Source organism: Filicampus tigris, chromosome 9, assembly GCF_054856515.1.
Source record: "Filicampus tigris isolate MCC_2025a chromosome 9, RoL_Ftig_1.0, whole genome shotgun sequence".
Taxonomy (NCBI): Eukaryota; Metazoa; Chordata; class Actinopteri; order Syngnathiformes; family Syngnathidae; genus Filicampus; species Filicampus tigris.
Genome location: NC_141225.1, coordinates 14,923,886 through 14,946,844, shown reverse-complemented (window position 1 = coordinate 14,946,844; position 22,959 = coordinate 14,923,886). Strand labels below are relative to the sequence as shown.

The 22,959-nt window shown below is 42.9% G+C and overlaps 2 protein-coding genes across 3 annotated transcripts; one reads left to right on the top strand and one right to left on the bottom strand.

Annotated features, from left to right (window-relative positions):
- The first annotated feature begins 256 nt into the window (after positions 1–256).
- On the top strand, positions 257–7,903 carry LOC147142189 (solute carrier family 2, facilitated glucose transporter member 5-like). The gene is made up of 12 exons (XM_086040324.1): positions 257–277; positions 1,331–1,429; positions 3,062–3,222; positions 3,314–3,438; positions 3,517–3,646; positions 3,972–4,120; positions 5,303–5,490; positions 5,565–5,675; positions 6,052–6,153; positions 6,792–6,867; positions 7,506–7,633; positions 7,724–7,903. The coding sequence occupies exons 1-12, from the start codon at positions 257–259 to the stop codon at positions 7,895–7,897; spliced, it is 1,464 nt and encodes a 487-aa protein (XP_085896450.1). The 3' UTR covers positions 7,898–7,903.
- A 1,181-nt stretch (positions 7,904–9,084) lies between these two features.
- Positions 9,085–22,852, bottom strand: patz1 (POZ/BTB and AT hook containing zinc finger 1). Of its 2 annotated transcripts, XM_086040179.1 has the most exons (6): positions 21,268–22,852; positions 19,773–19,836; positions 19,515–19,686; positions 14,956–15,114; positions 12,713–12,919; positions 9,085–11,695 (listed from the first exon to the last, which is right to left on the bottom strand). In XM_086040179.1, the coding sequence occupies exons 1-6, from the start codon at positions 22,599–22,601 to the stop codon at positions 11,232–11,234; spliced, it is 2,400 nt and encodes a 799-aa protein (XP_085896305.1). In that variant the 5' UTR covers positions 22,602–22,852; the 3' UTR covers positions 9,085–11,231. The 2 variants fall into 2 exon arrangements, with proteins under 2 accessions (XP_085896305.1, XP_085896306.1); XM_086040180.1 differs by lacking the exons at positions 12,713–12,919; positions 14,956–15,114 and having other exon boundaries at positions 21,268–22,851.
- Between the last annotated feature and the right edge of the window lie 107 nt (positions 22,853–22,959).

Sequence of the window (22,959 nt, the reverse complement as noted above, 5' to 3'; positions counted from 1 at the left end):
TGATGAGTAGACGCATGACCTCTGGATTAACCTAATGTTCCACTAAAATGTGGGCTGAACTTGGAGCATTGCTGTTACCAGACAGACCAGGTTTGATCCAGAGTGGTTGGTTCAATATAGCACTTTCCATTAAAACACAACAATCTTGCACTAACAACATTAATGGACAACTCAAGCCTATTGATGTGTAACTCAGGGCTTCATCCTCCATATATTCTGCGCTACTGCCCGTTCTGTACTCAGAATCGCCAAAATCATGGAGGGCACATCAAACAAGGTGGGTTGTAAAATATATTTGAGTAATTTTCAGTACGTGTCTACACAAATACAACTGTAATTTTGCGTTAAGTATCCATTATGAAATGACTTTATGTACAGTGCATACGTCAACATTTGCATTGTTAATTACAGCCACTTGGAACATTCTGCTGTACGTATAAAAAATTAAAACAAATACTTTTGCTTGGGGCTTTAAACAATGTACGGTATGTATTCTCCGGGACAGTGGTGTCTTGAGACACAAGCTGTTGTTCAGCCCTTTTTTGCTTTGACTTGCAAGCAGAAATTTGAGATACTGCGGCAGTGAAAATTAACTCACTTGACAACAAGATGCAGTTTGGCAGACCATGAAGAATACTTTTTTTTCTAAAAAGAAAGAAACGTCAAAAGTGTAATGACACTCATAGCTGAAGTACAATTTCAAAGCTAAACATGAAACAAAGAGAAATTACACTTTTAACAACCACGCAACTTTGCCCTCTGACAATCAGGGGCGTTTCTAGTCACCTTGGGGGCCATAGGCAAGAGTGACCATGGGGGCCCTGCCGGCCCACCAAGATCATCATTCAATCCTCAAATCTTTTATTGTAAACCACAGAAGTGCACCATCATGTAAGAAAACTTTAAATACAATAGAACATAACAAATACAACTCTTCTATTGGTTCTCATTAAACTGCGCCGGTGAATCAAATGTACTGTGGTGAACAGTGTAGAACATGGAACACGGAAAAAGTTCAAGTTTAATTGTAATCATTAAGCACATTACTCATATCTCAAGGAACCACTGTATATAATGTCCTGAAAGCACTGTTAATTTGTTGAATGCACATAAAAATGAAATGCAGTTTCATTGAAAAGCCCCTAAGACAAATACTATGAATTGGTAATCAGAATCTGTGTATAATATGATTAAAAGATAAAATAATCAATAATCTTCAGTGAGCCCTCACAGGGATGAGTACAAGATAAAGTGGTGCGTAATTACATTCAATATCTAGCTATTGTAAACACCAAACGCTGATTACCGGTCTTATCCTTTCTCACATCAGCTGAAGTACTGGAGACTTTATCTATTGGCTGCGGTGCTTGGAATCGGAGGCTCCTTTCAGTATGGGATTCAAGTGTCCGTTATTGCATCTCCAGCCGTGGTAATATGTGCATTCCTTAAACAACACACATTTAACTCTTAATATGCTGTAGAGACCATCATTCGGGAAAGAAACAGTCATCCCCAAACAACACACGAATATGATTCAACTGTATGTATTTCCTGTCCATATCGACAAACCTCTCATAGTAGTAACATCATTGTCAGATACAATGTCCATACATATATTTGACTGAAATGAGTTCAGTTACATAGTTTTGTTTCGTTAAGTTTAGTTTAGTTTAGGTAGTTGAATACAGAAGCTGGATACGCATACAGATATATTGCTGGACAGAGAGAGCGTATCCGTGTCATTGGTTAGGAAGTGTGTGCATATGCCATTGGTTAGGGAGTACATGCTTATGTCGTTGGGTAAGAACTGGACACGTCATTACAAACGGAGAGTAGACTTATGTCATCAGAAATGGAGTGCATACTTGCATCACTGGACAGGAAGATTATACTTGTGTTGTCAAATTGGGACATACTGCATAGGGAAGGCAGAGCATACTTGCGCCATCAGATAGGGAGAGAGGAAGAACATACGATATCATTAGATAGGGACAGAATACTTATGTCATTGAATAGGGAGGGCAAACTTACAGTATGTGATTGGATAGAGAGAGCATACTATATAATTTAAAATGGAGAGCATACTTATGTCATTGGATAGGGGAAGCATATTAGCGTATTCAGGAAAACATGCTTGCATGCGTCATTGTACAGGGAGAGCATGTGTATGTCATGGTATAGGGCAAGCATACAATGTTGTCGGATAGGGAGGGCATATACAGATAGGAAGTGCATACATTTCATTACTGGATGGTGAGAGCATCCTTGTGTCACCGGATAAGAACTATTTACTATAAGAACTATTTACTGTATTTACAGGGAGAGCCTGCCATTGTGTATGGAAAGCATACATTTGTCATTGTAGAGGGAGCGCATACTTATAGATATGGAGAGACCATAGATCAGGGTGTCCAAACATTTTGCAAAGAGGGCTAGATTTGGTGAGGTGAAGATGTGTGGGGGCCGACCATTCAGCTTCAAGTTGCTTAAAAATGTTCATGGCATTTGTTACAAGTCACCTTGTCGTAGTTTGCACGTTCCGTCTGGTAGTGACTCTTGATATTAAATTAACTGAAAACAGCCACGGTCTCTTAGCGAATTGGGCAGACACAGTTGTTTTGTATTTTAGTGAAAAAATAGGACAAATTCCACTCCACCTGGCAGCAACGACCCACTCGGTCAAATTTCTTTTTCTTCACCACAAAGGGACACACAAAAAGGTGTTCACTCTGACGCCTAACATGACTTTGAGGGTGACGTTTTCGGAGAGGCAGCGTGTGCTCGGAGTATTCCAAAAGCACTAATGAGTGGAGCCTCATGTCTGCTACCATCTGGTGGTTGAATATAAAACAGCTTTTTTTTCCACATGTATTTTGTACTGTGGTCAACACTACTGCCAGGCCATCCATCCATCCATTATCACTCATTATTAATTTCACGCGAGAGGCTGCGGGCCAGTAAAAATTTGAACATGGGACGGACGCATTTGGCCTAGTACTAGTACCTACTACTAGTACCAGAAAAAAAAGAAGCACATCTGATCTTTCTGTCGTTCGTGCAGCACATTCAGACATTCGTCAACTACACGTGGATGTGGCGCTACCAAACCCCCATGGACGACTCTACCAACCAACTCATCTGGTCCTTCATCATCTCCGTGATGAGTTTGGGGTCGTGGATCGGCGCCATGCACAGCGGCCATCTCCCCGTCAGATACGGACGGTGGGAACACATCAAATCGATGCGACTGGCCTGTCGTATAGTGACAAAGTCACACCACAAAAGCAAACATAAGCGTGGTGTTCTCTTGCAGAAAAAAAACCATGTTGTTCAACTGCACCGTGTCCATGGTGGCGGCTTTGTTCATGATTTTCAGTCGCATGGCCAAGTCTTTTGAGATGATTTTGGTCAGCCGGTTAATCTTCGGCTATAATGCCGGTATGTACTGATGACAAATATCCGCTGGGATGTTTTTCATCCTTCCCTCACTCTTCTTTGGCTCCGTCCTCCTGGCAGGTCTCGGCTTGAGCGTGCATCTCATGTACTTGGGTGAAAGTTCTCCAAAACAACTCAGAGGCTTCCTGACCCTCACCGGCTCCATCTTTCTTGCTTTGGGGAAAGTGACGGGTCAAATCTTCGGCATCAAGTAGGGAGTGTTTTCAAACACTAGAAATGACACAGATGTGCTAACCACTCAGCGCGGCGCGGCAGCCTGATTGCTGATTCCCTTTTAGAAACATTTCAAAATATTCGGAAATGCTTGGATTGAGAATACTGTATTTCGTTCTTAGTTAGGTTAAACTCCACTGAGTAACGATGATGTCGCGCGTCGTTGAAAATGTGTTTTTGCAGATGAATTGCTGACCATTAAATCATTCCTCATAACAATGAATATGTTGGCTGACTTTTCCAGTATTAGAATAATAGCGATAAAACAACACTCACCAGTGACTATCCTGCACGCTATCCAGGGAGATGATGGGCACCGATGAAATGTGGCCCTTTCTTCTGGCCATCAGCGGCGTTCCCTCCGTTCTGCAGTTCATGACGCTGTTCTTCTTCCCCGAGTCGCCCCGATACCTTTACATCGACAAAGGAGACAGTGAAGGCAGCAAGAAAGGTGAGTGCAAAGACCCCAAAGACTTTGGCGTCGCACAAGGTCATGGATAAAGGGTAGGCTACTAGAGAGATCCGTTTTTGTTCTCCAAGGTACAACGTTTTCTGATGTACACTGCGGGGATTACAAATGAACCATTAAGTACAAAGAAGTACTGTTTATGGTTAGAAAAGGTACATAAATGGTTCAAATTGGCAAAGGGAACGTGTTTGTACAATTTTGTTCACATGTACTTACTTGCACGGAATGCATTTTAAAGGAATAAACAGTAGCAGTAGAAATCTAGACCAGGGATGGGCAACTTGATGCTGTTGTTTGTGTACTTTTGTACTTTTCGGCCACTCTTTGTTTTTCAGGTTATTGTAGCGTGCAATGCTGAACTCTTTCCGCCGTCAGGTCATTAATCATTATCGTTTAGGTGTGTCTATGTTATCCATAGCTTGTTCATTGTGTGTCTAGACCAGGGATGGGCAACCTAACGCAATTTATGCAATTTAAACAAACTGTCAACGGTTCTTAAGAAGAGAAAAAAAAATCGCTATTGTTTGTGTACTTTTTCAGACAATCTTTGATTCCCAGGATATATCGTCGCATATAATGCTGAACTTTTTCCAGCATAAGGTCATTAATCATTATCATTTAAGTGTGTTTATTTTTCCTGTAGTTTGTTCATTGTGTATCTTTATTAACTGCCACTTTAAATTTAAGTTACACGTTGTTTACATGAAACCAAATGGTAACCGAATGCTAGCCAAATGGGAACATCCGAAATGGTTCCAATAAATGCTAAGCGAAGGTGTTCACTTTCTGGCATCTCAGCAGTCCATAACTTTTTCTTCTTTTCTAATGGAGATGGAAGGATTGATGGAACAGGTGGAAGTGCTACTAAGTGATGTCTGCCATCTAGCGTGTGAATGGTGTTATTGCAACTTAAATTTGAACAGGTGTAGTAAGGGAAGCTTTTTTTTGGGCTAATTCCTGACGTAGACGGTACCCAAAGGTACATATTTGCCTACAAAAGGTAAAAACGGCAAGAGTCCCAGTCTGTACCCTATTTCAGGGGTAGAAAGGTGTACCATGAGGGCACTGCCCCAGTGCCAAATCATTGGGCTCTTAAAGGTACAAATTTAACACATTTTCTGACAGTGTAATCGAGTTACAAGTTGTATGTTTGTCATGTGACAGCGATGCAGTGGCTGTGGCAGGAGGACGACTTGAAAAGGGACTTGGAGGACATGCAGAAGGAGAAAGAGAGCACTCAAGGGGAGAAGGCCAAGACGGTGAAGGACGTCTTGACTTCTCGTTGTGTCCGATGGCAGCTGCTGACTTTGATTTTCCCCTGTGCTGGCATCCAGTTCTCTGGCATCAATGCGGTAGCAACACCTGAGGACAGTTGTACCTTAAATAGTGTTGAATCCTGCTTTTCATCCGCCATCCTCTCTCTCAGCTCTATTTCTACGCCTTTGACATCTTTCATGAGTCAGGCATTCCAGATGAGCTGAGGCCGTACTTGACGATTGGGATTGGAGCAATGGAGTTTATCGCTGTTTTGCTATGTGTAAGTTAGCCATAACATCACAACTATATTTGACCAGGTTTCATGTTCACTCAACAATCTCTCTCGCTCGATCAACAAACGTTTATAATTTTTTAAAATCTCATTCAAAACCAAACCAAGACAAAAATATTCCAAAAATACGTACATCTATTGAGCAGGATAAATAATATGCAGTCAATGATGAGTGAAGTTGTTTCACTCCTGTGTGTTGTGACACAGAATTTCTGGGGCTACATGTAGGCTATACAGTATAACTCCAACCTTTTAGTATTTTATTATTATGTTAAAGCAAGAGCCCTATTGATGTCATGATTTAGGGATTTACAGCATGTATTGTACAGAACGTTTTAAAAGACTCTCTTCGTTTGTGTTTCAGTCCTTCATAATTGACCGTGCTGGCCGAAAGAAGTTGATGGGCTATGGCTATTTACTGATGGCTGCCACCATGTCTCTCCTCACTGTCATGCTGTGCATCAAGGTATCCACTCCTCTGCTTTGATTATAAAACTACATGGGACGCATTCATGCAGAGGACACACTGACGTTCATAAAAATTCTGATATAATAATGTCCTGCATACTTCTATTCTGTATCAGCTCATACTACCAGAAATGTTATTTTTTAACAATGGAAATACAGTCGTCCACTCACTATATCGTGGTTCACTCATTGCGGGTGGCTACAGCACAGTACAGGTACTCATCAGTTAAGCTAGTTAGAACAAATCCATAATAGACCGAGGGAGGATGGAAACAGTCGCTGGTGCTCCTTTAATTGCTTTATTAAACAAACGGCAACCAAATACAGTTATCAAAAGCATTCTTAGGACAGCTACTGGAAGCCTCAACTGACATCGTCAGCACAGTGGCTAATGCTATGGCCAGGAAAAAGGCCACCTACAGTATATACTCGAACATTCTCTTCCATGTCACTCAACAAAGTAGACCCACCTTTTAAAGACATACACACATTCACAGTCATAAAGTGTATCATGTGTGGATAGCGATCCCGGACTAAAATAAAATCTGCACCACACATGCTTCTACTGTATTAGTTGCAGGTGGTGAAGTGTTTGCATGAAACTCTGAAGTATTATATTATACGCTTCTTTTGCAGGATCTGAATTCATGGATCCCATATGTGAACATTGGTCTCATTTTTTGTGTCATCTTCATTTATGGACTTGGACCCTGTGAGTTCTGGTTAAAAAAAACATACAGGGTGTTTGGAAAGTTTTATTTGTAACTGAACAGGTCTATCTAAGGTACAATGAGTAGAGTAGACATTTTCACCACAACGTCAGACGTATACTCTCGGGTGGCAGAAACACAGAAGGCACCAGTAGGGAACAAACCCTTCTATTTCATGATTGTGAAAACATAGTAAATGTCTTGAATGATGATGTAAGCCTTACTTCTCTCCGTTGTTTGAATCGTGAAGCGTCAGTCGAAAACAAGATGTTAGTGAGGTAAATAGCTATTTAGGGAAACAAAACTAAGGCTGTAATTGACTTTTCAAGAGCTTTTTTTTAAAAATAGATGTGGTGAAAATTCACAGTTTAGTGCCTAATTAAGTGTCTTTTCCGTTGCTTGGATTAATGGCAGAATGGTGCTACTTTGACGGGGAAATGGTGTCAAGCTGTCAACATGCCGTTAGCTGGCAGGCTAGCAGCCATTAAAAGATCTATTGAAACTTGTCACGTTAATTAAAAAGCAAACGTGTACAATGATTTTCCAAACACCCTCTCAACACCCACCATCTCCCTGCTTTGATGCATGGTGGTATATTAGTACAGTCCTGTCTTTTTAAAAAACAATTTTTTTTTTTTAGGTGGTGTGTCTTTGGCCCTACCCGTTGATCTCTTCCTCCAAGCATGGCGTCCCTCCTCATATGTCATCAGTGGGAGCATCACATGGGTCAGCATGTTCCTCGTGGGCATGTGCTTCAGCTACGTAGTGGTGAGATGTGCCACGCCTCATTCCGCGTATACTGTCTCCATACTGATCCAATCTTACATTGGTGTGTGTGTGTGATGTGTGTCCACGCAGAACGGACTGGGCCAGTACTGCTTCCTGATTTTTGTGGTCTATTGCATCTTCAGTGGAGCCTTCGTGATCTGTTTAGTGCCGGAGACCAAAGGAAAGACCATGTTGGAGATTATGGAGGACTTCAACAAACTTAATTACAAGAATAGGGACACTGAACTTGCCACCAAGTTTTAATGTGGACTAAGTATTTATTGACAGCGGCATGTAGGAGCTGTGTATTGTTTTGCTAATATGTAACATATTAATATGAAATACAAAAACATGTTTTATTCATAGTTTTAATTTACCTTGAGATATAGGCAAGGCAGCTTCAGATAGCGCATTTCATGCACAAGGTAACCCAATGTACTTCATGTAATTAAAAGTACATTTAAAAGCATTTATAAACAAAATTGTCAGACATTTAAAAGCAAAGTAAAGAAATATGAATAGTTTACTAAAATTACTAACAGAATGTACAGCGCAGGAACATGATTTTGGAGAGCATTATTCTAAAATACTATAAAATACTTCTTAGAAGTTATAGACGCATAGACTATGCCCAGCTCTGTATGTACACTTAATTTTATCATTGATTGAAAAGGGTTAACAATTTCATTGGAACGCTAACCCTGTATTTGTTATTTGTTGAACAATAGGCTGTAATTACATTTTGTCTAAAGATGGCTGTGAGTATTAGAAATTATACAGGAGGAATTAGGGCCTACTGAGAAAAAAAATGCTGGGTTATGACGGCCTGGAATGGGTCAGCTATTCAGGAGCTGTCCTAAATTTCCCAATGGCCACCATGCCCCTGAGTGTTAATTTGGGGGAATCGGTGACCTAATCCTGTTGACCGAGTTTATCACCCTCCACAGAGGTCTGGAAAACCCAGCCTTTGTCCTCTTCTACTGTGAGGTGTATAATAGAGGTTTCATTTGCGAGACCATGCAGTTTAAACAACCCGTTTGTATTGTTCCACAGGTATAGTACAATGTTTTACAATAAAACAAGAGTGGAACACTGAAGGTGTATGCTGTTGGTAAAAATCGGGATCGGCAGATCAGGCTTTTCAAAGATCGTGGATCGGTGGTCTGCCAGAAAACTGCGATCAGCGCACCCTTATTTGTGTGCGTGTGTAAACATGTAACATTATAAAACCCTATAAAGTATCAAATGTGTGTAGCTCACTTTTTAAAAAAAACATATTCATGGTGGGTTTTGTGGTCTGTCACCGTTTATTATTTCATGTATGCAGCAAGTGAGACTCGTTGCACCAAATGTGGACAAACTAAATGTCTCCTAATCAATCAGTCAAACAATTCAGTGTTTTAATAGTATTTGTGGGATTACAGAAGGAGAACTCAATAACAGCGTAGATGTCGAGGGCTTTTCCATTGCAATTTATTGGATCCTCATCTCTCTGGCAACAAGAGAGACTCAATAACAGAGTACAAAAACAAAGATTTATACTGTAGAAAAGTATGCTGCTTATACTGAAATATGTCCAAAGACGTTATAACAAAACATGTAGCGCACGTTTTAAAAGCTTTTTTTTTTTTTTTTTTTTTCTCTACGCGTGTTTTGTTTTGTGTGACGATATAGGAATACCAAGTTGAGATACTGTACACTTTCTCTGTATTTTGTAAAAAATAAAAAGAAGTTCCAATGCAAGTCACGGTACAATTCCCCGAAAGACGACCTTTAAATCCACTGCTGTGCACAATCAGTATGTGGAAGGCACTTTGCAACAGACCGCAAGAAGAAAGCCAAACACTGAGGGCTAAAGAGAAAACAAACATCTTTTACAATTAATTACCAATGTGAGTGAAGCAAATTCACTTTGTCTTCAAATAACGACACATGCCTTCGTGGCAGAGTGGATCACAACAAAATGACAAAGAAAAAGCGCCATGCGGCTGACATTGCAGCTCGCACGTAGTTGATTGACACTCAGCCAAAGGTGTAACGTAACATAACTTAACAAGCGTCTAGCACAACAGGACAACGGACAAAACCAAAACAATCTGCTTATGTACAGGTCCACCAGTAACAAACCTCATTGGTTGGTTGGATATTTATATATATTTATAGAATGTGCATATGGATGGTACTGTATATACACTTGTTACAATTCACCATATCATCATAAATAATATAGAAACACAGTCACTCTAATCAAAACAAAAAGCAGGGAGACGGAACGGGCGCGCTTCACTTAGTGAGACAAACACGTCGGTCGATGCAGACAAACGTAAAACCAAAATATTACTCGAAACGATGCGCGTTGTCAAATGAGGAGATTTTCTTCCTTCCCGTCATGTTTCTTCAGCAAGATTCCCTCGGACGATACAGCAGAAACCTCTCATTTTAGTTTCAGAGGAATGTTTTATACGCAAAGACACAAAAGACAGCTCACTCGTTTGTGATTGGTCCAGACGCTGCTCGATCACATACGATTTACGCGCACACACACACACTCGCACGTCTCCTGAAACATAACTTACACGAGCGTTTCAAAATGGACAAATCAGAACATTTACACACACGATGAAAGAAAACAGCACCCAAAAGCAAGGGCTTAAATAAGTTAATAAAATAGAATCTACATTTAATAAAATATATAAACAATAATCTACCTGACCTTGGTCCCCGTTCAGTGAACACACAAAGGATGGAACACAAAAGATTTTGGGAACGTTGTTTGGGGGTACATAATTGCCAACGGGCTCATGGCATGTTTCGGGTTTTAACTTGGTCACTTTTGTACACGAGGATGACTGACCACTCTCCGTCTTAAGCATGGATGGTGCTCTGCCAGAAAATTGTGATCGATTGGATCCTTTGTCCTATTTAAAAAAAACAACAACAACAACAAATGTTCTTCTTCTACAACCTCATTCTTGATTTGTTTAAGCAAAAGACGTTCGGATTTAAACGCAAATGTGAAACGCAAACTAAAAAGTGCCTTTTGACTTTCGTCTTGTCGGTGCTTTGCTTCTTTTTTTTTTTTTTTTTTTTCTCTTTTTCCTTTACTAAAGCGAGAGTGAACAGTGAACAATGATGTGTTAGCTTGCATTGAACAGATTCCAATTCTCGAATCTGCGATTGATTAAACAACCCCCTCCGGGGAAAATCAGAGCAACATAAAATACACAATTAAGCGTCGCCCACTGCTCTGAAGGCCAAGTCGGTTTCAGAAGAGTTAGCGGGGCGAGTCGGGTGCATCCGTTGATTCGTCACATCCGGGAACGCGCGCAGCTAAGAAAGCTCTATGAACAATGAAAACAACCAAAAGTTTCTCAAACAATGATACAAAGGAGAGATCACCTTCACGTCTTCTCGATATAAAGATAATTACAACACCGTATATGCGCTTTCCGAACTCTTGAAAAAGTAGAAAAAGTAGGAATCATATGGCAGTCTGGCAAAAATATACACATTAAGCAAGAGAAGTAGTCTTGAGGCAAAGTTATTGTCAAACACGGAGCAACTTGGGCGGGCCTGCATGGGAAGCCGAGCGTGCGTGTCACTTCCCTCCAAAGTCCACCCCGCTCTGACCTGCGTCTGCGTCCACCAGCGAGGAGGCGAAGGCCGACTGGACGATCTGGAAGCCGAACGACTCCAGCAGGGACATGCTCTGCTGGGGCGAGAAGGGGGCCAGCTCGCTCAAACCGGACCCGGGGCACGCCTGGGCCCTGGGGGTTTTGTGTACTCTGTGCTGGTGCTTCCTGAGGTAGGACTTGGTGCGGAAGGCCTGACCGCAGATGCCGCAGTTGAATTTCTTCTCAGGGTCCGTCTTGGCTTTGGGACCCTCCGGAGAGCTCAGGGCCCCCGCGGAGGTTCCGTTGCAGGCCAGCGAGGGAATCTCCAGCTCCGGCCTGTCTGATTTGTGTGGAGATTTCATTTCTTCACAGTTGGAAAGTTCCCCAAATGAAGGATCTGATTCTTCCGACTCCAGATGAGGACATTTCTCGCCGTTTTCCTGCCCGTCTAAGGTAGAAAGAAAGCAGGATGAGAAGGAGGGGGACCATGGGGGGAAAGAGAGGAGTGCGTTAGGACAACTGGCTTATAAAACAGACTAATTGAGAAATCAATCAAATATCAGGTAGAACCTATGAAGTTTCCACCCAACGTTCGGCTTCTTTTATTTTATTAAGGCTGGTTGGTGGATATGATCAAATAAAGTCTCAGATTTTAAACGATTTTTCCTCCTTGGCTGTTAAAAAAAAAATTATAGCATTTTTCCCCCCATAAGAAATAGTTGTTGTTTTTTTCCGTTAACAGAAAATGTGAAAAGTGCTTCCCTTTGGGGAGACAAACATAAAACCAAAATATTGATATGTTTCGAAATCAAGGCCCGCCGCTGCACACCGAGCGATGCGAACGAACGCGCGTGAACAGAACAAGTGCAAACAAATTACAGTCGGTGATTCTCACCCGCACACCTGGCGAATGAGCCTCACACACTTACCAACTCGCTGCAAAAGAATACCCCCGCCCCTTCGTGTTTTCACTAGGAAATTACGTTTTGGGTCACCAAATACAGCAGGGGTCCCCAACCACCGGGCCGCGGACCGGTATCGGGCCGCAGGCCGCTTTGACCGGGCCGTACCGATGGAAAAAAAAAAATAATAATAATAATTAAAAAAAAACAACAGTACTTCCGGTTTATCTATTATTCGAGGGTGAAAAACATTTTATTTTGAAAAGTGACCGGATTCTCTCCATTATATCCATTGAAAGTCTCCAAGCTTCACTTTTTAGTCACAGGTACATATGCAAATATAAATATAGCCTACCTTTGACTGGTACTTTATGTATGTATTATGTGTGTATGTATGTTCAGCACGATTGACTCTGCGATTGCCCTTTGCCAGGCTCCTTTCTTGTCATATGTAAAAGTCTGTTTTTGAGGGGGAGTTTCGCGGCGCCCGGCCAACGATTATAGTAGTCCCGACTCGCGCATCATGCACCTGCCCCACTCACTACCTGCTGGACTTTACTGACCTGCAGCAGGCCCATGGATTGGGAAAGCGGGCACCCCACCAGAGCGACACTCCCAGAAATACGGAGTCCCGCCTGGCTTCCCTACAAGCGGCTCTGGCTGCGGGCCCAAGGCGGGAGGGCCAGGCTGGGGGAGAACTTGATGTCCAGAGAGCCCATGAAAGCGAGCCCCTGCCTCGGGCGAGGAGAGTACCAGCTGCCGACTGGCGTCTACAAAACCACCCATCCAGGAAGAGGAAGAGTAGACGTAACAGGCCAGCAGACACCACAGAGACAGAATTACCTTCTGAAGTGCTGCAAATAGAACATGCTTGACAGGGATTTAAAAGGTTTTCCCTCACAAAAAAAAAGAAAATAAAAAAATCTCTAAACCGCTCCAAAGTCTATTCCACACAACGTGTTCCTAGGATCATCAAACAACATTGAACCTAAGTCTGCAATACAGTCGACTTGCCACACTTGGGATGTAACAGTGGCAATATTCGCATCCCATAATGAACATGCACATGCCAGGAGCATGCTAGAGGACATGCTCATTTAATGAAGCAGCAGCAAACAACCACACATCATCTGTCAATAAATAAATAGTGTGTTTTCCCAAAGAGTGGCCAGGGGCAAGAAATTCCTTTCCGACTTAATTTTCCGCATCATCCCAAATGCTAAAAACCACCTGCCTGAACAGCAGTCAAAACAGATCATCTCAAACCCAGCAGCTGGTTATTTTCTCTTGGTTCTGTTCTGTTTTAATCAGAAAAGTTGCTGCCATGCTAAAAGGCACTGTTGGGAAAGAATCTGTTCTGGTACATACATGTACATTTACAGTTCAAAATCGTTCTGTAAATGCAGTAAATATCTAATTTTTCAACATTGGTGCAGCTTATAAACCGGTGCGGCTTATATATCGTTTTTCATTATTATTTTTTTTTTTTTACAAAAAACTAGAGTGGGTGCGGCTTATATGAAGGTGCGTCTTATAGTCCAGAAAAAGCAGTGATTTATAATGGCTGCACCGCAGCCCATTAGTGTGTCGTAAGTGATCAGGTGTGAAGCAGGAAATGATCCAATTTCACTTAACTGATCAACAAAGTATTATTCCTTTACTACAAATAATATTTCATTGTTCATCTATCTATGCCAGCGACATACGGTGACAGTCTGAACAATAAAAGGCTTTATCGCTCCATGGCAGAAGGTAAATAATTAACATATGTACTACTTATTTAGTATACAGTGTTCTTCCATTATTCTCGGGGGGATATGGACCGAGTCTGGTACAAATAGCGACAAGGCTTATAACTGCTTACACAGGCCACAAGATGGAGGCAAAGCACTACTTTTATGTAGACAAAAAAAAAATGTATGTTTAAACCACACTCCCATTGGAAGGTATCAGATTTGTATCCCCAATCTGTAAATATTCAAACACATAATTTTTTTCTCTATTTAGGCTGCCATGACGGCATATCCAAATTACGCTACTTGAGAGAAAAACATCTGACTTGTGTCATCAACTGTTATGTTTGCCTAAAGTGTCTATTTGAGGTAAGGCGATTACGTGGACAGATGAAGTACACGGGCTATTAATTGAGACAGGCCACTATTTGAGGATAAACTTATGTTAGTAACGTGCCCAGCAGCAACACTTTCAGGATTGCTGTGTTGCGTCGCTCATTTGTCTTGAATGCCAAATGGATATGCCGACAGTCGTTTTTGCCACATTTTAGCTCCCAGGTCACAATCTGTACAGTAGTCTGTGCCATTATATTTTCAAGGTTTTGTCCAATGAAACCAGGGCAAACGGAGAACGCACAAAACATGCAACACCGTGCCTTGTGGACAAGCTAATGGACCAACCAAGCAACAAACCATATGCAGCCATGGCCATGCCGGACACACACAGACCCACAAATTCCCCACATGGTTATTATATAAGCCATGTCCAAAACAAGGTGCACACAACTGCATTAACCGCTGATTGTGACAACAGGAATTGGTTATTTGCAGAAAAAAAAAGCTGCTCGTTTAGGTCTGTGACAAATCAAAATGATGTAGCACAGATAGTCAATCAACACACACAGTGAGTGAGAAGCTTGGAGCAGCATAGACTGATGTGCGCTTGTGTTTTGAGCAAAACATAAAGATGCAGCAGCACATTTGCTCATAATCGAAAAATAATAAAGATAGCAACACAGCCAGCTGAAAGGCAGAGACATGGATTTTTCGGGATGGGCCCGGCGACTGCTTGCCTTCCACTGAGCACTGACGTCCCATGTGGTAAGGAGCGCCGTTGTGCATCTGTAGTTCCCCGCTTGGCTCGGGGAAGGTGTGCAACGCGGCAGAAGGTGGCAGTGAGGAGCCATGGTGTGTCTTTGTATGCACCTTAAGGTAAGAGGCAGTGGAGAAACCTGCGACCGGGAAGAGCACAAACAAGGAAGTCGTTTGCAAACCGGGGCCCTCGACAGAGACGCGACGCGCTATGCCCAGCCCAAGATCACCTGGATTGGTTTGACCGTTGCGGTAGTAGTGCAGTAGTGATCGGACAGAACCGTTCTGAGGAAAGTTGCAACGTAAGGCATTCATGTATCATCTGTACGATACCACACATTCATCAATCGGAAGAAATTCACCAATGCCATTGAATTTGAGGCAGAGCATGAGTACAAGTTCAGGTTACACATGCCGATACTTGGAAATGCCATTGTCTTTCAATTGTGATGAAAATGGGTTCTATTTTAACCAAATATTGTTAAAAAACACAAACGCTTCTTGAATATGTTTCACTGACTCAAATATAATACGCAGAGCTGAGCAGTCCGTCCCTGGGCCCATTTTTGGGGCGGGGGAGCGTGGGGTGACAATTATTTTAAAATGGCTGGACTAAGCATGGGCGGAAGTGGATTATACTCCGGCCCACTAATCGGCCCTCATGCGTTTGATGTGGTCGCGAGGCGGCCAAATTTCATCTCAGCCTACTCGACTGATTCACGTGACCGACGCATTGTGCTGTTGGCGACAGGTCTGCGACACATGCCACGCACCCATCAGGAATTGTTGCTGCTCTGATCGGTCCATTATGTCACGTGTTGTGATGACATACAGTTTCCCACACGGAGAGGAGGAGAGCATGCAGGACGCAGCAACGAGCTGCAAACTAGTTTGGCAATAAAATTAAATGCACAGTCTAGTCATCTCGGTCCCTTTATGGTTGTAGCAGGCACGATATCCATTGGTGTCGCTGTCTTTTTGAAGTGACAATCGCCCCCAACCCCCGACTTGGAACGTAACTGTTTCAAAACAACTTGTGTCCAGCAGTATATCAAGTTGCGCACAGCACTCAAGTATGACGCTGCCACATCAAGGTGGAGTTCATGCACTTCTTCTGGCGTCTTCTACTTCCAGAAAATACGCCGTAGCAAACCTGCTGTGTATAGTGGTTTGCTGGTATGCTTTTATTTTGAGGGACGTGAGCAAAGGGAAGTGTGGAAAATAAATAACTTGTTGAATGCGACTTCTGGCCATCTGTTGGACCCAAATAATTATACAATACGACAAAACCAACCCCGGGGCTCGCAATGGAAGTAAGCACACGCAGTTGGGTAAGTAGTAAAGTACTTAGTGGCGCATTTTGAAGCGTGTCCACAGCGGGTTCGAATAGTAAATTAGCCAGCTAATGATTTTTATAAATAAGGGCGGGGGGTCTCGGCCGGACCGGCAAAAAAGTGCCCAGCTCTGATAATACGTTATAGACTAACAAGTTGTCATTACGGCGGTATCACGGCAGTAAAATTACAGCTCTAAAATGTCCCGTTTAAATATTGAATACAAAAACTTTTTTTAGTTTAGATACTTATCTTACCTATTTTATCCAAGACCGACAATTTTTTATTTTCCTTTTGGACATTACACAGTTATCAAAAATATCAGCAGTTAGTAGTCCAGTGAATCTCTCTCGTCTCCCTCCAGCCTATGTGTGGGGTGTTTCTAACTGCTCACCCCTCCCCTCTCTGCTCAGCCAAGAAGGTTAAAAAAAAAAGTGTATGGCCTCTCGTCATTACCTTCAAAAGGTTTAGTTTGAGAAGTCTCATCTCTGCAATTAGCCAATCATATTGCACCAGAATGTGCTGTGCAAAGAAGTGCTAAGTGCCACTCAAAAAAAAAAGAAAAGAAAAGAAAAGCTAATTTCCAGTGAGACACTTTTAGCGGTTATTGAAACCTTCACTTTTTAAAACCGTGGTAAACCATGAAACCAGTACTCCAGCCATGGTTACTCATTATTGGCATTTTAACATTCAACTGCCTATTTTTCTAATAGTCTTAACATGCCTCCCGTAACACAAGGCATTTCAGTTACATTGCGTCTCAGTCTGAACACTATGTGCTCCATGTAAAAAGGAGTACGTAGAAAAGGATTAAAAACAACATACGAGCCTGGTGGATATAACGAAGTAGAAATATGGATGCCACGTTACCGTTGTGTATTAACTACAAAATATAGTGAGGAAAAAGAAATGCGACACTGCTTTGCGAGAATACCACAACGTGTAAAATTAAACTGTGGCAAAACAGAAGTGATACTCTATCGCACTACTGCTTACGGTAATTCTCTTCACTCCACATGACGCGCTGATGAAACTGAAAATTCGGTGCTTGCCGGACGACCTGCCACAGCAACTGCAACTGCAACATCCTGCGCATGGCCGTCTCCAGCGCCATCCGAGCAGAGCACAAGATACAGTTGGCTAAAAGTGGTGTCATCCGAGGTCACGGCTGACATGTTTACCACCCGCAAGGTACGTGTCAGGCTGTTGAAGTGGAAATGGTGTTGTACTATTGGTACATTTAAATAAAAATAACAGTATAGGAATAAAACAAATGATTTAAAGTGAAACCTGTTAAGTCAAACGCCCCTGAGGTTGTACAATTTGGGACTCCACATACATTCCTGAGAGAGAGGGTCATGTGAGACTTCTGCATATCGCACATAACCTTGGCATACCTCAGTTTGCTAAGCATCAAAAGGAATAATTGGACACTCTTTTCTTCTTCAGCTTATTCCGAAAGAAGGCGAAGCCTCAACAAGTGGTGTGAAATGAATGGGCAAAGAATTTACACAAGAAGAATTAATATAAAGAGAACACATTCAAAGCAGCTAGAGTCCAACGTAAGCATACACATTGTGTTGATCTGTTGTCTTACACTTTAGAGTGGTTCACTTCATTTTACACTGGCGTGATAATTGAAAATATCAATATGCTAAAGCAGTAGCACCTGTAGAGTGAATAACGTTGGCATCCCACACTGTTGTGCTGACAGTGATTGGCGCTGTTTCACAACTAGGGCTGGGTGATTACAGGAAAAAAAAATAATAATCACGATTATTTTGGATTAAAAAAGAAATCATGAATAAAAACGAGTATTTGTTGATTTCAAAACTTCGCATCTATTCCACAACTTGAACTCAACTACTCCAAATTACTATCATACCCTCATGCCTATTTATTCCTGCACATTGAACACTTTATTGTTTAACACTCTATTATTTTTCAAGTCAATGACCTTGCAAATATCCAGGGAAATTGAAGCCTCCTGCATTTTCATTCTGCTGCAACCACGCATTTGCTGCACTGCATCTTTGCACAAATTCAAACCGTGAATAAGCATCTCCCTTATCACTTTATCCATTTATTTGATCTTATTTTGTTGTTCTGTTTTAATTTTCACAAGTCTTCGGATATACTGGGCTAACCTGGGTCTTTTGAGTATCATATTTCATGCCATATCATGTGTTGGTACGACAATAAAAAGTTCTTGAAGCCTTGAAAATTCCATTTTAAATCTAACTTGACAGAACAAACAAGAAAATAAATTAGTAATAATGTAACATAAGAATACATTACAGCAATAGCAATAAAAAACAATTGTTAAAAATATAATTATCGACTTTTCCTGCTGTGTGCACGTTGGCCTCTTAGGGGCAGCGTGGTGCCATGCATGCATGTACTGAGTCAACACAATGACAAGATGAATAGAAGAAGAAAGCTGAGGAGTCCTGGCAGGCGATGCTAATTTTATGCTAGCGTGTCAATTAGATCTTGCTTTGACTTTAGCATTAGCACTGCCAATGTTTCTAAAACGAAGCATATCTTGTATTTTAATATACAAAGTGTGTATTTCTTTTTATTGTGTGTTTTGTTTAACAGTTAACTCCAATTGGAGTTTGATTAAAGATCTTATAGCACCCTCGGGGAGAGCAGAATTACATACAGTATGCGCTGCACAAGCATCACGGTGCATTGAGGGGGCTTTCACATAGTTGGGAATTTGCAAATGCTATACAGTGTGCCGTTCAGCACATTAGTCATTTTTCTTTGATTATATTTTTAAAATCATGGGAGACCTGATTATGTTTTTAAAATCGTGGGAGGCCAATATCAAAATCACAATTACGTTTGTATTAATTGCCCAGCCCTACTTACAACTCATTTAAACAACAAAGCAGATGCTGACACCATTGCATATATGCTTAACTAAGTACCGGTATGTGACGCCACATGCAAAATGAAAGCATAAAACATTATGGCAATATCCTGCCTTGCTGGGTGCTGTGTAAAAAGTTACAGTGGATAAATCTTGTTTTTTCTGTTACGGCTCTAATGAGGCTATTTTATTTCACGTCAAGCCTTGGTCTCTAACCTTCATGAATAGAGAGGGTTCACTTTTTGTCAGGGCCTGTTTTCCTTAAATAACTATTCAGGTATGACTCTGAACATTTGTCAGGAGTTTCCAGCTGGGCAGAATGACTTACCTTTGTTGCAAATGCCGCAGTAGTTGTGTGTTCCTTCGCTATGTTTCTTGAGGTGGTCCGTCATGTAGGCCGCTCGGAGGAACTTTCCGCAAACTTTGCAGGGAATTTTGTCCTCATGACATGCGAGGTGTGACCTGAGGCGATCTCTTGTAGCAAAAGAAGCATTACAAATCTGCAACAGACCAAACAAAAGGTGTCAATGTACAGCTTTGAAACTATCAACTGATTCAACAATGGTTCAATCATTCTTCATATCACCTGGCACTTGTGGGGTCTCTCTGTTGTATGGACTTGTTTGATATGTCCGTTCAGGTGGTCTGGTCTGGAGGGTCAAAATATATATGTTAATTCTGCGTGTTTTGTGAGCCATATTTAAGCATTTCGTCTCCCTTGAGATTATAAATCACCAAAGCCAGAATTTTTCCGTCTTCTGATTGGTTTGTTACAGCAAAGTTCGACAAGCAAAATGCATCTTGAGCAATTTAATACATTTAATAATCAGCATCTCTGGTGAGTATGTGAATTTCATGCTTTGTATAGTTTGTATCAACAGACGAGACATTTCCAGACGAGTGCTTCACTTTATTTGTAGATTGGTATCAACAGACACAGAGTGCAGTCATTTAACACAGTAAAAACGGAGGCCAAATCAACACAACATCAGCACCAAGATCAAGATGTAGAGCGAAGCAGACAGATGTACAAACAAATGACTTTGTTCTGCTTGCCGCGAGCTCTAATCTAAGATTCAAGATATCATCTTGTTTCTTTTTTCTGCAGCTACCATTGAAAGATTCGAAGATTGAAAGGAGAATAACGGAACGATGAACACAAAGACAATTCGAAAAGGCTGGTGGGCCATTGCCTTCGAACGGCAGAGGCACTTGGTGTCTGGTGATACAAATCTGTACATAAAGTGAAGCAGCCGTCAGGAAACGCCCCACCTGTTGCACCGAGGGACAGCTACAGTAGTGCTGGCCAGTCTAACTTCAGCTACTTTGTACATTACCAGCAGGACTCTTTGTCTGAACCAATCAGATTTCTAATTCATCCTCACGGTCAGCATTTGTTTGTCCTCTGATTGGTCAGTCAGAGCAAAACTGATAACAGTCAAGTTTGACTAGCAAATAAAAAAAAATTTTAACTAAAAATTGCTGTTGACCACCGATGGTCAAAAGAGCAAATGCACAGCCTGTCACTGCACACGGTACCGGTACAGCTAACTTTAGCCATTAGCTGAGGGCGGAGCCCAAACTTGACTAATGTGTGGGCCTGGAAAAATCAGGATGGGCCTGAATATTTCTCTCACCGAGCACAGTCCTCCTGTTCCGACAAATCGTATATTCAAATAAAATGACAAACTGAATAATAAAGTTCAGATCTTTGTTAGACAACCCTAATTAGGCCATTCTTAAGATTCAATAAAACAAAAAACGCAACGGAAAACAAATTAAAAAATAATTTAATAATAATGTATTAAAAATGTAAAAATATATATCTTTTCCTGAATCTCATGGGTGGGCAGTCTGTCAATTTGGGTGGGCCTGTACACCCAGATCCACCCATGGCTCCGCCTCTGGCTATGAGAATAAGGATTAACACTAAAGCAGCATTCTACTCAAATGTTTACATGTACTGTGGGACAAGAAATCACATGCTGGTGTCAAAACAAGATGACATTTACGTCTACGGGAAATGATGTTTTCTGTCTTGGCACCACACTCACTAAACAACCCGATGAAGTTTAACTCACCTGGAAAAGCCTTTGCCACAACTTTGGCAGACGTACGGTTTGCCCACGGAGCCGTCGTGGGAGCGCACATGGTAGGACATCCTGTCTTTGCGTTTGAAGCGCAATCCGCACACGTGACACGCGTACGGCTTCTCCCCGGAGTGGGACAGCTTGTGTCGATTCAGGTGGTACACGTCGCGGAACACCTTGCCGCAGATGTCACAGCCGACGTGCCGCCGGGTCCTCTCGCGCTTGCGGCCGTGGTCCAGCAACATCCCCCCGTGGAACTGCGCCTCGTTCTCCTGGCCCATCAGAGCCAGTCCGCCCGGCGTCGAGCGGCCACCAACGTTGGCTCCATGTTGGGCTTCGTGGTTCTTTAGACGGGAGGCTTCCGTAAAAGCTTTGCCGCAAGCGCCGCACGGAAAGAGCACGATGTTTTTCTGCGCGTGGTGATTGAAGTGAACTGGGTCCTCTGAGGCGCCAGCCTTCTTGGGTCGCCCCCTGCCCCTCTTGGAAACGGCGTCGTGATGTAACGTTGTTGTTTCGGGCGACACGGGCAGCCCGTCGACGGGCTGCAGGATCGGCATCGATCCCTCGGCGGCGTCCTCCAGTAGCACAGCGGCGGCGGCTGCGGCTTCACTCCCATCCACCTGATGTCCATTGTTAGCAAAGCCTACCAGCGCCGTCCCGTTCACCAAATCCTGCTGCTGGGCCACCGCGAAGCCCAGCTCGCCCGACCCGGCGGCCTGGAAAAGGCTGGCGTTGCCTCCCCGCGAGGACGGGACGAGAATTTGCACATTGGATTGTTTAATGACCTCCTGGCAGATCTCGATGATCGAACGCATCAGGAGAAACTTGGCAGCTGTCATCAACTCAGGAAAGCACTCGAGCCGCACGACGATTCTCGACGTGTACGCGAAGTCCAAGATGTCTTTGAAAACTTTGGGGCTGATGGTGTGCATCTCCAGCTCCCTGGCGTCGCCGTCTTCCGGCTGGCGTTCGAACACCGATTCGAAGTACTCGCTGCACGCCGCCAGCACCGCCTTGTGCGCGGGGAAGCTCTCCTCGCCGACGCGCAGGATCACGTCGCAGAACCTGCCTCCATCTTTCCTCTGGACGTCGAGGTTGTGTAGCATCTCCGCGCTGTGCTTGCTCACCTGGTAGGTGTATGAAGAAGTCCAAGACGGCTCCGCTAGCTTCTCCATGCCGAATGCATCCAGCGGCGGGATCGGAGGAGAAAGGACGGAGTTTGCAATTTTGCAGTGGAGCCGCGGAGGGCAGCTAGCAATTAAATCCCCCCGAACCGACCGCTCCTCCCCGTCGTTGTAGCGTCTGTAACGTTTGGACGCTAGCATTAGCAGCAGGCTAAAGATGGCAGCCCCCCAGCTTCCTGTGCACTTTGACCCGGGTTTCTTGACGGGTGGGGGGGCGCTCCTATTTGTTTTGTAAATAAGGCTTTCACGTGCGTGTTTATGCTTTTAGTCATTTAAGCCGCCCAATAAGGACAATGCGAAGCGCTCCAGGGGTCTTCTTTTAATCGCGGTCGGCAGATAATGCGCAGGTCTCCTCTTCCTGTTTGTGTGACAGACCCCTCCCCCACAGAACGTCGACCTCAAAGCCTTTTCCGCTCGACAATCGACATGTCGCCCTGAGTGGCATCGTGGTCGCTCGGCTCCTGTTGCGGTGACGCCATTCGACGTCACGAATCTCCAG

Excerpts from the sequence above, each read along its gene's own strand:
- LOC147142189 (XM_086040324.1), top strand. The coding sequence starts at position 257 with ATGGAGGGCACATCAAACAAG. Across the intron at positions 3,223-3,313 it reads CTCCCCGTCAGATACGGACG|AAAAAAAACCATGTTGTTCA; the intron begins GTGGGAACACAT and ends GTTCTCTTGCAG. Across the intron at positions 6,154-6,791 it reads CTGTCATGCTGTGCATCAAG|GATCTGAATTCATGGATCCC; the intron begins GTATCCACTCCT and ends CTTCTTTTGCAG.
- patz1 (XM_086040179.1), bottom strand. The coding sequence starts at position 22,601 with ATGCTAGCGTCCAAACGTTACAGACGCTACAACGACGGGGAGGAGCGG. Across the intron at positions 15,115-19,514 it reads CTGCGGCATTTGCAACAAAG|GTTTCTCCACTGCCTCTTAC; the intron begins GTAAGTCATTCT and ends TCCCGGTCGCAG. Across the intron at positions 11,696-12,712 it reads AATCCATGGGCCTGCTGCAG|ACGGGCAGGAAAACGGCGAG; the intron begins GTCAGTAAAGTC and ends TTTCTACCTTAG.